This window comes from Rana temporaria, chromosome 9, assembly GCF_905171775.1.
Source record: "Rana temporaria chromosome 9, aRanTem1.1, whole genome shotgun sequence".
NCBI lineage: Eukaryota > Metazoa > Chordata > Amphibia > Anura > Ranidae > Rana > Rana temporaria.
The window spans coordinates 122,338,043-122,350,186 of NC_053497.1; the positions used below are offsets into that span (position 1 = coordinate 122,338,043).

Below are 12,144 nucleotides of genomic sequence, written 5' to 3' on the forward strand. Positions count from 1 at the left end.
GACAAGTGACCGTTCAGATGAACATTACACCATCGTGCACTTTGTGTCTTTCCTCTCCGAGTGATGTACTATGTTGAGGTCACATTCTTCCTGCTCCTGCGTTACGTTACTCTGTTTTTGTTTTTCTTTTCCCCTTCCATAGGATAGTCCAGTGTTTCTCAACTCCAGTCCTCAAGGCGCCCCAACAGGTCATGTTTTCAGGATTTCCCTCAGATGACACGGCTGTGGTAATTACTAAGGCTGTGAAACTGATCAAACCACTTGTGCAAAATAATGGAAAGCCTGACCTGTTGGGGTGCCTTGAGGACTGGAGTTGAGAAACACTGGGATAGTCAGTTAGACAGTGCAGTCATTTTTACCTATTATATTTGCAGGCTCTCCACCCTTGTCGTTCCATGCTGTAGCTCCTGTCTCTCTGTAAATCTGTCAGATTGAAATTAACAGACTCTTTGCAGCCACGAAGGAAGTGAAACACAATACTTGGATTAGCCAAAGGCCATATAAACTAAGGGCTGCCTAGGCTTTAGGTCAAATATTCCTGGCAAGGGTGGAACCATAATGTGGTCTGGTAATGCAGATGTTATCAGGGATGGACAGGCCATAGGGACTACAGTGAGTTTCCCGGTGGGCTGATGGCTCAGTGGGCCGTTTTAAAAAAAACATATTTTTTTTAAAACGTAGACTCTCTCAGTCCTCCCCCCCCCCTGTCTCTCAGTCCCCCCCTCTTTTAGCCCCCTCCTCTATCTCTCAGACCCACCACTATCTCTCAGACCCCCCACTATCTCTCAGATCCCCCTCTATCTCTCAGATCCCCCTCTATCTCTCAGACCCCCTCTGTCTCTCTGACCACCCTCTGTCTCTCAGCTCCCCTGTCTCTCAGCTCACTCCCTCTCTCATTCCCCTCTCTGTGTCTCAGTCCCCCCTCTTTTAGCCCCCCTCTATCTTTCAGACCCCCCTCTATCTCTCAGACCCCCCTCTATCTCTCTGACCCCCCTCTATCTCTCAGACCCCCCCTCTGTCTCTTAGCTCCCCTGTCTCTCAGCTCCCTCTCTCTGTCTCTCAGCTCCCCCCTCTGTCTCTCAGCTCCCTCCTCTATCTCATTCACTCCCTAACTCTTAGGCCCCGTACACACCATAGAATCCATCCGCTGAAAAATCTCAGTTTCAGATCGGTTTCAGCGGATAGATTCTATGGTGTGTACAATCCAGCGGATCTGTTTCCGCGGATTTTTATCCCCTGGGATGGATTTCAAGCGGATATAAATTTGAAGACATGCTTTCAAATCTATCCGCTTGAATCCATCCCAACGGATTGATCCGCTGGTCTGTACAGACTCACCGGATCAATCCGTCCGAAGGGATCCCCCGCATGCGTCGTAATGATTCGACGCATGCGTGGAATTCCTTATATGACAGCGTCGTGCTCGTCGCCGCGTCATCATCGCAGGGACGGCGCGACACGTCATCGCGAGGGGATTTCGGCGCGGATTTCGATCCTATGGTGAGTACACTCCATCGGATCCAAATCCGCTGAAATCCTCGAGAGGATTTATCCGCGGGTATATAATGGAATTGTCCTAAAATTAAATCCTATTGGAATGCTATACCTCAACTCAAAAGAGCTGGGCATACTCTTATCGAAATCTAGCCAGTCCAGCAGTGACTAGACACATTTTGATCAGAGTGTGGACTCCCCTGCTAGACAGAAGTTGATTGTTGACTTCTGTCAAATGGACATGGTACAAATATTGCCATTCGGTGGTTGCAAACAGTTGGTTTGAGCCACTGATCAGTGTATTCTGACACTGGCTGGTGCCCACTGTCAGAATGCAATGTTCCAGTGGGAGGGATTCCTCCATCCACTTTGTTTGTGTAGATGGGCAATCTGTTGTTTTTTTCTTGTTCATTTAACCCACTGGCTGAACAAAAATAACTGTGTGTGGCCAGCCTTAGGCTGCAAACACCGACAAGAATTTCCAGAAAAGTACAGGACTGCTATTTGTGCTCGTGGTTATGATTCTGAAAGCTCAGAATGATATGAATATTGCATACATGTTCTCTATTTGTGGCAGCACTTAGTCACATTGTACCGAGAGATGTCCTGGCTTTTGTGTCCATTATGGATAGTGTTTGAAAATCATTTTGTCCATAGAAATCTAATTCTAAAGGCGCTAAGAACAGCTGCCAGCATCTCTCTGGGTGTATAGACCTTTATGCCTCGAGAGGGGGCATAAATACCTATGAAGGGGCACTGCAGTGTCAGCACCCAGCAGGGATGTCTTGTCTTTATTCCCTGACTGGTCTAAAAATGTAACGCTAGAACCTAATTGCTGCATGAGGTTGCAGTAAAGGCTTTTTTTAACCGCTTTGCCTCTCGCACCTGTTTACCCCCTATGGACCAGAGCAATTTTTATTTTAACATTTTTTCTCTGTTATGGACGTGATTATTCAGCAATGATTTTGTCATTACTTAAGATACAGTGCCTTGAAAAAGTATAAAAACCCCTTGAAATTTTCCCAATTTTGTCATGTTACAACCAAAATTGATAAATGGTTTTCAATTTTTTATATAAATAAATATCTGAAAAGTGTGGCGTGCATTTGTATTCAGCCCCCTTTACTCTGATACCCCTAACTAAAGTCTAGTGGAACCAGTTGTCTTCGGAAGTCACCTAGTTAGTAAACAGTATGTAATTTAATCTCAGTATATAAATACAGCTGTTTTGTGAAGCCCTCAAAGGTTTGTTGGAGAACCTAAGTAAACAAACAGCATCATGAAGGCCAAGGAACACACCAGACAGGTCAGGGATAAAGCTGTGGAGACATTTAAAGCAGGGTTAGGTTATAAAAAATATCCCAAGCTTTGAACATCTCACGGAGCACTGTTCAATCCATCATCCGAAAATGGAAAGAGTATGGCACAACTGCAAACCTACCAAGACATGATCATCCACCTAAACTCACAAGGAGAGCAATAATCAGAGAAGCAACCAAGAGGCCCATGGTAAATCTGGAGGAGCTGCAGAGATCCACAGCTCGGGTGGGAGAATCTCTTCACCATAAATATTAGTCGTGCCCTCCACAAATCTAGCCTTTATTGAAGAGTGGCAAGGTGACTGGGGCGGAGTTTCACCTTCCAGAAGGATGACCCTAAACATACAGCCAGAGCTACAATGGAATGGTTTAAATTAAAGCATATACAGTGCCTTGCAAAAGTATTCACACCCTTGGCATTTTTTGTGTTTTGTTGTTTCACAACCTGGAATTAACATGGATTGTTTGAGGATTTGCATCATTTACAGAACATGCCCACAACTTTGAAGATGTTTTTTTATTTTTATTTTGAAGCAATCAACAAATAGGACAAAATACCAGAAAAAAACAATGCGCATAACTATTCACCTCCCTAAAGTCAATACTTTGTAGATCCATCTTTTCCGGCTATCTCAGCTCCAAGTAGCTTTGGATAAGTTTCTATGAGCTTGCCACGTCTTACCACTGGGATTTTTGCCCTTTCCTCTTTGCAAAACTGTTCCAGCTCCTTCAAGTTGGATGATTTCAATTTGTAAACAGCAATTTTTTAAGTCTGGCCACAGATTTTCTATTGGATTGAGGTCTGGGCTTTGACTAGGCTATTCCAACACATTTACATGTTTCCCCTTAAACCACTCAAGTGTTATTTTAGCAGTATGTTTGGGGAACAGGTTTTGCTCAAGAACATCCCTGTGCAGTGGAGAGCTGTCTTATCTGTGTAAAACTGTGAATGTTTCAATAAACACTTATCTGATTTTAAAAAAAAGAACATCCCTGTATTTAGCACCATCCATCTGTCCCTCAACTCTGACCAGTTTCCCAGTCCCGACTGCTGAAAAACATTTCCATAGCATGATGGTGCCACCACCACCATGTTTCACTGTGGGGATGGTGTTCTTGGGGTGATGTGATGTGTTGGGTTTGCGCCAGACATAGTGTTTTCTTTGATGGCCAAAAAGTTAAATTTTAGTCTCAGACTAGAGCACCTTCCTCCATACATTTTGGGAGTCTCCCACATGCCTTTTCGCAAACTCAAAACGTGCTATTTTGTTTTTTGCTGAATGTAATGGCTTTCTTCTGGCCACTCTGCCATAAAGCCCAACTCTATGGAGCATACGGCTTATTGTCGTCCTATGTACAGATACTCCAGTTTCTTCTGTGGAACTCTGCAGCTCCTTCGGGTTTACCTTAGGTCTCTGTGCTGTTTTGGTGTGCGGCCATCTCTTGGCAAGTTTGCTGTTGGTTATGATAGATTTGATGGTGCTCCTAGGCATCATCAAAAAGTTGGATATTTTTTTATAACCTAACCCTGACTTGTACTTCTTAAAGCGGAGGTTCACCCTCAGAGAGCACATTTTCCCCTTAGATTAATGCTCGTTTTCTCTAGGGGAATCGGCTAATTGTTTTAAAATATGATCCGTACTTACCGTTTACGAGATGCATCCTCTCCGTCGCTTCTGGGTATGGGCTGCGGGAATGGGCGTTCCTTCTTGATTGACAGTCTTCTGAGAGGCTTCCCACGGTTGCATCCATCGCGTCACGATTTTGCGAAAGAAGCCGAACGTCGGTGCGCAGGCACAGTATAGAGCCGCACCGACGTTCGACTTCTTTCGGCTACGAGTGACGCGATGGATGCGACCGTCGGAAGCCTCTCGGAAGACTGTCAATCAAGAAGGAACGCCCGCTCCCGAAGACCCATAACCGGAAGCGACGGAAGAAGATGCATCTCGAAAACGGGTAAGTACGGATCATATTTTAATACAAATACCTGATTCCCCTAGACCGAACGAGCAGGAATCTAAGGGGAAAAGGGCAAAAATTTAATAAATGGGTGAACTCCCGCTTTAACAAAATTGTTCCCCTCTTGTTTAGAGAGTTCCTTGGTCTTATGGCAGTGTTTGGTTAGTGGTGCCTCTTGCTTAGGTGTTGCAGCCTCTGGGGCCTTTCAAAAAGATGTGTATATGTAATGTCAGATCATGTGACACTTAGATTGCACACAGGTGGACATCATTTCACTAATTATGTGACTTCTGAAGGTAATTGGTTGCACCAGAGCTTGTTATGGGCTTCATAACAAAGGGGGTGAAAACATACGCACATGCCAATTATCATTTTTTTTTCTGGAAAATAGTTTTATGTATGGTATATATTTTTTTAATTTTACTTCACCAACTTAGACTATTGTGTTCTGATCCATCACATATAATTCAGATTAAAAAAAACATTGTCCTAAAGGCTGTAATGTAACACAATAGGTAAAAAGCCAAGGGGGTGAATACTTTTGCAAGGCACGGTACATGTGTTAGAATGGCCCAGTCAAAGTCCAGACCTAATTCCATTTGAGAATCTGTGGCAAGATTTAAAAATTGCTGTTCACAGAAGCTCTCCATTCAATTTGACAGAGCTTGATCTGTTTTTTTAAAGAAGAATGGGCACAAATGTCACTCTGCAGATGTGCAAAGCTGGTAGAGACATACCCAAAAAGACTTGTAGCTGTAATTGCAGCAAAAGGCGGTTCTATAAAGTATTTATACACTGAAAATGATAAATGGTGTTCAATTTTTTTTTACAAATATCTATGTGAAAAGTGTGGCGTGCATTTGTGTTCAGCCCCTCTGAGTCAATACTTTGTAGAACCGCCTTTCGCTACAATTGCAGCTGCAAGTCTTTTTGTGATGTCTCTACCAGCTTTGCAAATCTAGTGACATTTTATGCCCATTCTTCTTTGCAAAGTAGCTCAAGCTCTGTCAGATTGGATGAAGAGCGTCTGTGAACAGCAATTTTCAAGTCTTGCCACAGATTCTCAAGTAAATTTAGGTCTGGACTTTGACTGGGTCATTCTAACACATGAATATGCTTTGATCTAAACCATTCCATTGTAGCTCTGGCTGTATGTTTAGCGTCGTTGGCCTGCTGAAAGGTGAACCTCCGCCCCAGTTTAAGTCTTTTGCAGACTCTAACAGGTTTTCTTCTAAGATTGTCCTGTATTTGGCGCCATCTTTCCATCAACTCTGACCAGCTTCCCTGTCCCTGCTGAAGAAAAACATCCCCACAACATGATGCTGCCACCACCATGTTTCACAGTGGGGTGGTGTGTTCAGGGTGATGTGCAGTATTAGTCTTCTGCCACACATAGCGTTTTCCTTTTAGGTCAAAAGCACCTTCTTCCACGTGTTTGCTGTGTCCTCCATATGGCTTCTCGCAAACTGAAAAAAGGACTTCTTATGGTTTTCTTTCAACAATGGCTTTCATCTTGCCACTCTTCAATAAAGGCCAGATTTGTGGAGTGCACCACTAATAATTGTCCTGTGGACATATTCCCCCACCTGAGCTGTGAATTTCTGCATTTATACAGGTGGAGTCTATTTACTAATTAGGTGACTTCTGAAGGCAATTGGTTCCACTAGATTTTAGTTAGGGGTATTAGAGTAAAGGGGGCTGAATACAAATGCATGCCACATTTTTCTGATAATTATTTGTAAAAATAAAATAAAAATGAAAACCATTTATAATTTCCCTTCCACTTCACAATTATGTGCCACTTTGTGTTGGTCTATCACATAAAATCCCAATAAAATAAATGTACGTTTTTGGTTGTGACAAAATTTGGAATATTTCAAGGGGTATGAAAACTTTATCAATGCCCTGTATAATGTGTCTGATCACTATTAATGATAAAAACTGAGTCTGTCTGCTTTTTTGACAGCTGCTGCTAGCACAAGCTTCTGGAATATACAGCAATCCTGGCTTTGATTAATCATAGCCAGGAATTGCTGTGTACTGGGGGGGTTCCCAGCAGCAGGGCAGAGAAACTGGACGTGCTACATATGTCCTGTGTACCATGATGACATTTTTTTGGGCATGTGTAGCACATCCAAAGTCTGAAACTAGATAAACAATATTAGCTAGTTCCACAGAGATGGCCGCAACTTTAAAGCGGCGTAGCTTAAGGCATTTAGGCTATGCCGCCGTAAGTTAGCGAGGCAAGTACATGATTCACAATGTACTTGCCTGCTAAGTTACGGCGGTGTAGCCTAAAGCGGGTGGGCGTAAGGGCGCCTAATTCGAATTTGGCTAAGGGGGCGTGTTTTATGATAATCAGGCTTGACCCGACGTGATTAACGTTTTTTTTAACTGCGCGTGCGCCTACATTTCCCAGTGTGCATTGCGGCTAAGTCCGCCGCACGGGCCTATTGATTTCGACGTGGACGTAAACTACGTAAATCCCTATTCACAGACGACTTACGCAAACGACGTAAAATTTTCGAATTGCGAAGCGGGAACGGCGGCCATACTTTAACATTACTATTCCATCTATAAGATGGAATAACTTTAGGCCTGATAAAGCGTTACGTAAACGGCGTATCTGTACTGCGTCGGGCGTACGTTCGTGAATAGGCGTATCTAGTGTTTTACATATTCTACGCCGACCGCAATGGAAGCGCCACCTCGCGGCCAGCCTAAATATTGCACCCTAAGATAGGACGGCGCAAGCCGTCGTATCTTAGATAGGTTTAAGTGTATCTCTGTTTGAGAATACACTTAAACTTAGGTCGGCGCAGATTCCGAGTTAGGTCGGCGTATCTACTGATACGCCGACCTAACTCTACCTGAATCTAGCTATATATGTTTATTAATATTTATAAGGTATAACAGAAGTAAAAAGATCCATTGGCAGTCAAGTCATTTCAAACCTAAAGTTCAAATAAATACAATTATTTAAGGCCATGTTCACACCATACATGCAGAATAACTGATGGAAAAAAGTGCAGACTTAGAGACCCGATTTTATAGCAGTTTTCATGTGCGTTTAAGAGTTTTTTATGCTGTGTCATCACTTTCTCTTCTGCACTGTTCACACTACAATGTTGATGTGATACCAGTGTTGTGGTGTGAACAAGTCACATAGAGAACAATCATTTTCTTTGTGCCCTCGCAGAATGCGTGCAGAAAAACTGCCGTCTCTGCACATGGTGCGAACAAGACCTAAGAAAAACAGGAGAGTGTAAAAAGAGGTATATAATATGCTTTGTCAGTGATGGGACCAATGAAGATAGTCACGTACAGGTGGACATAAGTTTACAACCACCAAAAATAAACTTTCCTGAGTAGCTACTTCTAGGTCATCGCCAAATTAAAGTGTAACTAAAGGAAAAATATATATTTCTTTCATTTTGGATAGAGTGGAGAGGGATTAAAACACCTGTCAGATTTTATAGCTGTCTATGCCCTCATTAGGGAGACTCGCCCTCTCTATTTGTCCTGTTTAGCGTTATCATCGAAAGTGAATGTAAAGGAAAATCCCAAATGTTAGGTTAACATGAGAATATTAATAGAGGGGAAATCTTCCAATGGAAACACTAGTTCTGGTGACTTTGGAGGGATTTCCTCTCACTTCCTGTTTTGGCTATGGGATAGGAAGTGAAGGGAAATCTCCCCAATGGGACACAGATGGCAAAAAACTGAGGGGGATTACACTATAGGAAGATAGGGAAAGAAGAAGCTAGAGGGCAAAGGAAAACACATAGAAGGGGTAAGGAAAGAGAGGGTATCATTTTTGGACCTTGTACCAATATGGACATTTACCAGTCCAGTATAATTGCATGTCCAGACACTGTGTAGGGGTACTCACCGGACAGAACACCATGTTGACAAAGGCTAAATTGAGCTTAGAGGGATGCGTTAATAGGTCTTTTAGGTCAGCAGCATTTGAAAGTTAGGGCTGTCATAGAACAGCGGCAGTGCAAACTTTTGACATCTCAGCCCTTTTACCACACAAATCTCAGTCTTTCAAGGCCAAAATATCTTCTCCTCTTTCCTTCTCTAGGTGAAGGTAGACAACCAGTATGACTTCCAGGACATCGCCAGTGTGGTCGCCCTAACAAAAACCTATGCTACATCTGAGCCATTCATTGATGCCAAGTATGATATCCGTATTCAAAAAATAGGGAACAACTACAAGGCCTATATGTAAGTCATCTCCATTTGTAACAAACCTGTACTTTTATCCACCTGTAGCAGGTAATGAGATTATATCATGAAAATGTCTGAAATAATCACTGATTGTAATTACCCCACAGCAACAAACCTTATTTTTCTCTCACCCCCCCAACACTAATTACACAGCTGGGATGCATATACATGATTTTTTATTTACCTGCCAATGATTTTTAGTTTCAATTAGGTTTATTGAAAAGAGTTTTACAAACAGTACAAAAGTATCTCAGCATATTATCGTACATTATCAAACTCGATCAAGGGCCCATACAGCATTCATGGAATGTAACGCAGAGTCCACCAGCAATATCGACAGTATCAGAGAAGTTCTAGGGTGTAAACCATACTGCAACTACTTGTAAATAATAAAAAAAACATTTCATACCCTAGGAACCTCAAGCCCAACTGTCCCTGGTTTTATTGAGGCTGGCAACCCTAATGGGGCCCCCTAGTGGCATGGGGCCATCGGGCAGTGCCTGAGTGCCCGAATGGTCAGTCCGCCCCTGGGTAACAGGTTACTCATATATAAGTCACATTTCCAGGACCCAGAGCAGAATGAAGGATACAGGTCTTGTATCACTTTCTCTTTCCGGCTTCCCTTTGCAGCATCTTGGATAACATGGAGACTTGGTTGGGGATGTAACTCATCCAAAATCAGCATTTGGAGTGGTGATCCCCTCCTGAACACAAATTAGTTATCTAGGGACAACATGAGTAATTGGGCCAAAACAGAAATACAGATCAAGAAAGTCAGAAGCCATTATCTGCTATTATCATGCATACCCAGTCTGTGAGTTAGGCTCCATTCACATCTAGGCAGACAAATTCGCGGCGTTTTGTCCCGGGAATTGCAGCGGCAAATAGCGGTGTTTTGTACCGCGATTGTCCGCCTAGATGTGCCCCTCTATGGAGATGGTTCCCGAACGCCAAAAGCCGCCTGAAAAAAAGGTCCGGGACCTTTTTTCAGGCCGCAGGCGTTCGGCGTGGAGATGTGAACCATCTCCATAGAGGGCAATGTCTTTTCATCCCTCTAGCGGGAGTGGCGTCGCACTACAGGCGACAAAACGCCTAGATGTGAATGGGGACTTATAGTAGAGCCAGAGGCTCAGCAATACAGCCAGGCAACTGGCATTTTCAGGAGGAGGATAACAATGAATGATTGTACCATCGCTGCAGCCTTTGAAGGACCTCTGTGAGAATCAGTGTACAGGCCTTGGCCAGCCCAGACTGTTTATTTCATATACTGCTGAGTTTTCCAGCCACGCTTTAAATAGATCTCGCTGTTTACCTTTTACTAAAAATAACCCTTCTTGTTGGTTTTGCTCTGTGTCTCATTTTCTCTGTGTATGGTACAGTTCTCAGTCTCACCCTGTCTGCCGCTCGTGTTTTGCTGGTTCCCGAATGGTATAATATCAGCCACACCCTTCTGGGATGAGTTCACAACGTTTTGGGAACACCTTGATAGTTCTACCCACCCTACCAATGAGGACTCAAATCTCAAGAACAACCCTTGTGTCCTGTTTAGCAGGTTTTTTAATGTACCTGATTTGTTATTTCCAAACATCACCTGTGTCTACTCACATTCTGAAATATGCTGTCACAAACGATTTCAGTGGTAAAAGAAGAACCCCAAGCAGTACTATTTATATCTACGTTATCCTCTTAACAAAATTCCATTACGGTTTCAGTGATCCTGCAACGTTCTCATTGTTTTTGAGGTCCAGATCACCCAGACACAAAGGAATATCAAAATCTGGCACCCCATTATGCTTCATCCTCCTATGCACATTATTGCTTTAAAGTGGAACTTCAGGGGTGAAGCTTAAGGAGTAGCTGTAAGTACCAAGCCAGGGACCCAGCAGGGAAGCGGGGGTGACACTTGAGGAAGATACTGAGTGCTACAGTGATAGAGCTTAGGGGATCCAGTGGCTAGTGGATCTGAAGTCTAGTGAGAGAGACTGGAAGCTCGTTGAGTGAAGACCCACCGTGAGTGAGTGTGGGGTAAAAAGAACTGTTCATGTTGCAGAAAGTTGAATACTTTCAGTAACAGCTACAAGATTGTTTACATTGGAGACAGCGGTCCTACCTATACAGAAGTTGTTGTCCGGCTGGAGGCCTTCCCCTGTATAGCTGTCTACCTATAGAAGTCTTGGAGTCTGTCAATTAACATTACATCTACCTAAAGGTGTCTTGGCCCTAATCCTCTCTCCCACAGTTCTGTTTAAGAGACAATAAATCTCTGCATTCAAAAAGTGTCTGGTGCCCACCTGTTCATCTTTTATTGCACCCACCGTGCCTTGTAACCCACTCTATATTGAAGGATGTCAGCTGTTCTTAACTCTGAAAGTCACCATTGGGCTTCAGGGGCCCTGGGACTTTGCTACAGATGGCTTGGGAGAAACTGTGAAGTTCTGAAATCACCATATTCAGCCTAAAAATTACACTATATTGTCAAGACACCTGCCTTTACACACACATGAACTTTAATGGCATCCCATTCCTTACTTCGTAGGGCTTAATATTGAGTTGGCCCACCCTTTGCAGCTATAACAGCTTCAACTCTTTTGGGAAGGCTGTCCACAAGGTTTAGGAGTGTGTCTATGGGAATGTTTGACCTTTCTTCCAGAAGAGGATTTGTGAGGTTAGGCACGAGAAAGCCTGGCTCGCAGTTTTCAATCTAATTCTGTACAGGCCAGTCAACTTCCTCCACCCCAAACTCGCTCATCCATGTCTTTATGGACCTTGCTTTGTGCACTGGTGTATAGTCATGTTGGAACAGGAAGGGGCCATCCCCAAACTGTTCCCACAAAGTTGGAAGCGTGTTGGGAGCAAAATGTCTTGTGCAGGCCAGTCAACCTTGCTTTGTGCACTGGTCCAAATAATTTGGTGGAATGGGGATTATGGTGTGGGGTAGTTTTATAGAAGTTGGGCTTGGCCCCTTAGTCCCAGTGAAGTCCCACTTAAGGCATCAGCATACCAAGACATTTTGCTCCCAACACGCTTCCAACTTTGTGGGAACAGTTTGGGGATGGCCCCTTCCTGTTCCAACATGTCTGCGCACCAGTGCTCAAAGCAAGGTCTATGAAGACATGGATGAGTAAGTTTGAAGTGGAGG

At 43.5% G+C, this 12,144-nt stretch overlaps 1 protein-coding gene across 4 annotated transcripts in view; it reads left to right on the forward strand.

The window, feature by feature from the left end:
- The window catches only part of SYN1 (synapsin I), a 185,343-nt gene that overhangs the window by 136,368 nt on the left and 36,831 nt on the right, over positions 1-12,144 (forward strand). For all 4 annotated transcript variants that reach the window (XM_040324370.1, XM_040324372.1, XM_040324371.1 and 1 more), the window contains exon 7: positions 8,860-9,002. In XM_040324370.1, the coding sequence (XP_040180304.1) occupies positions 8,860-9,002 (143 nt within the window). The remainder of the gene's footprint in view (positions 1-8,859; positions 9,003-12,144) is intronic.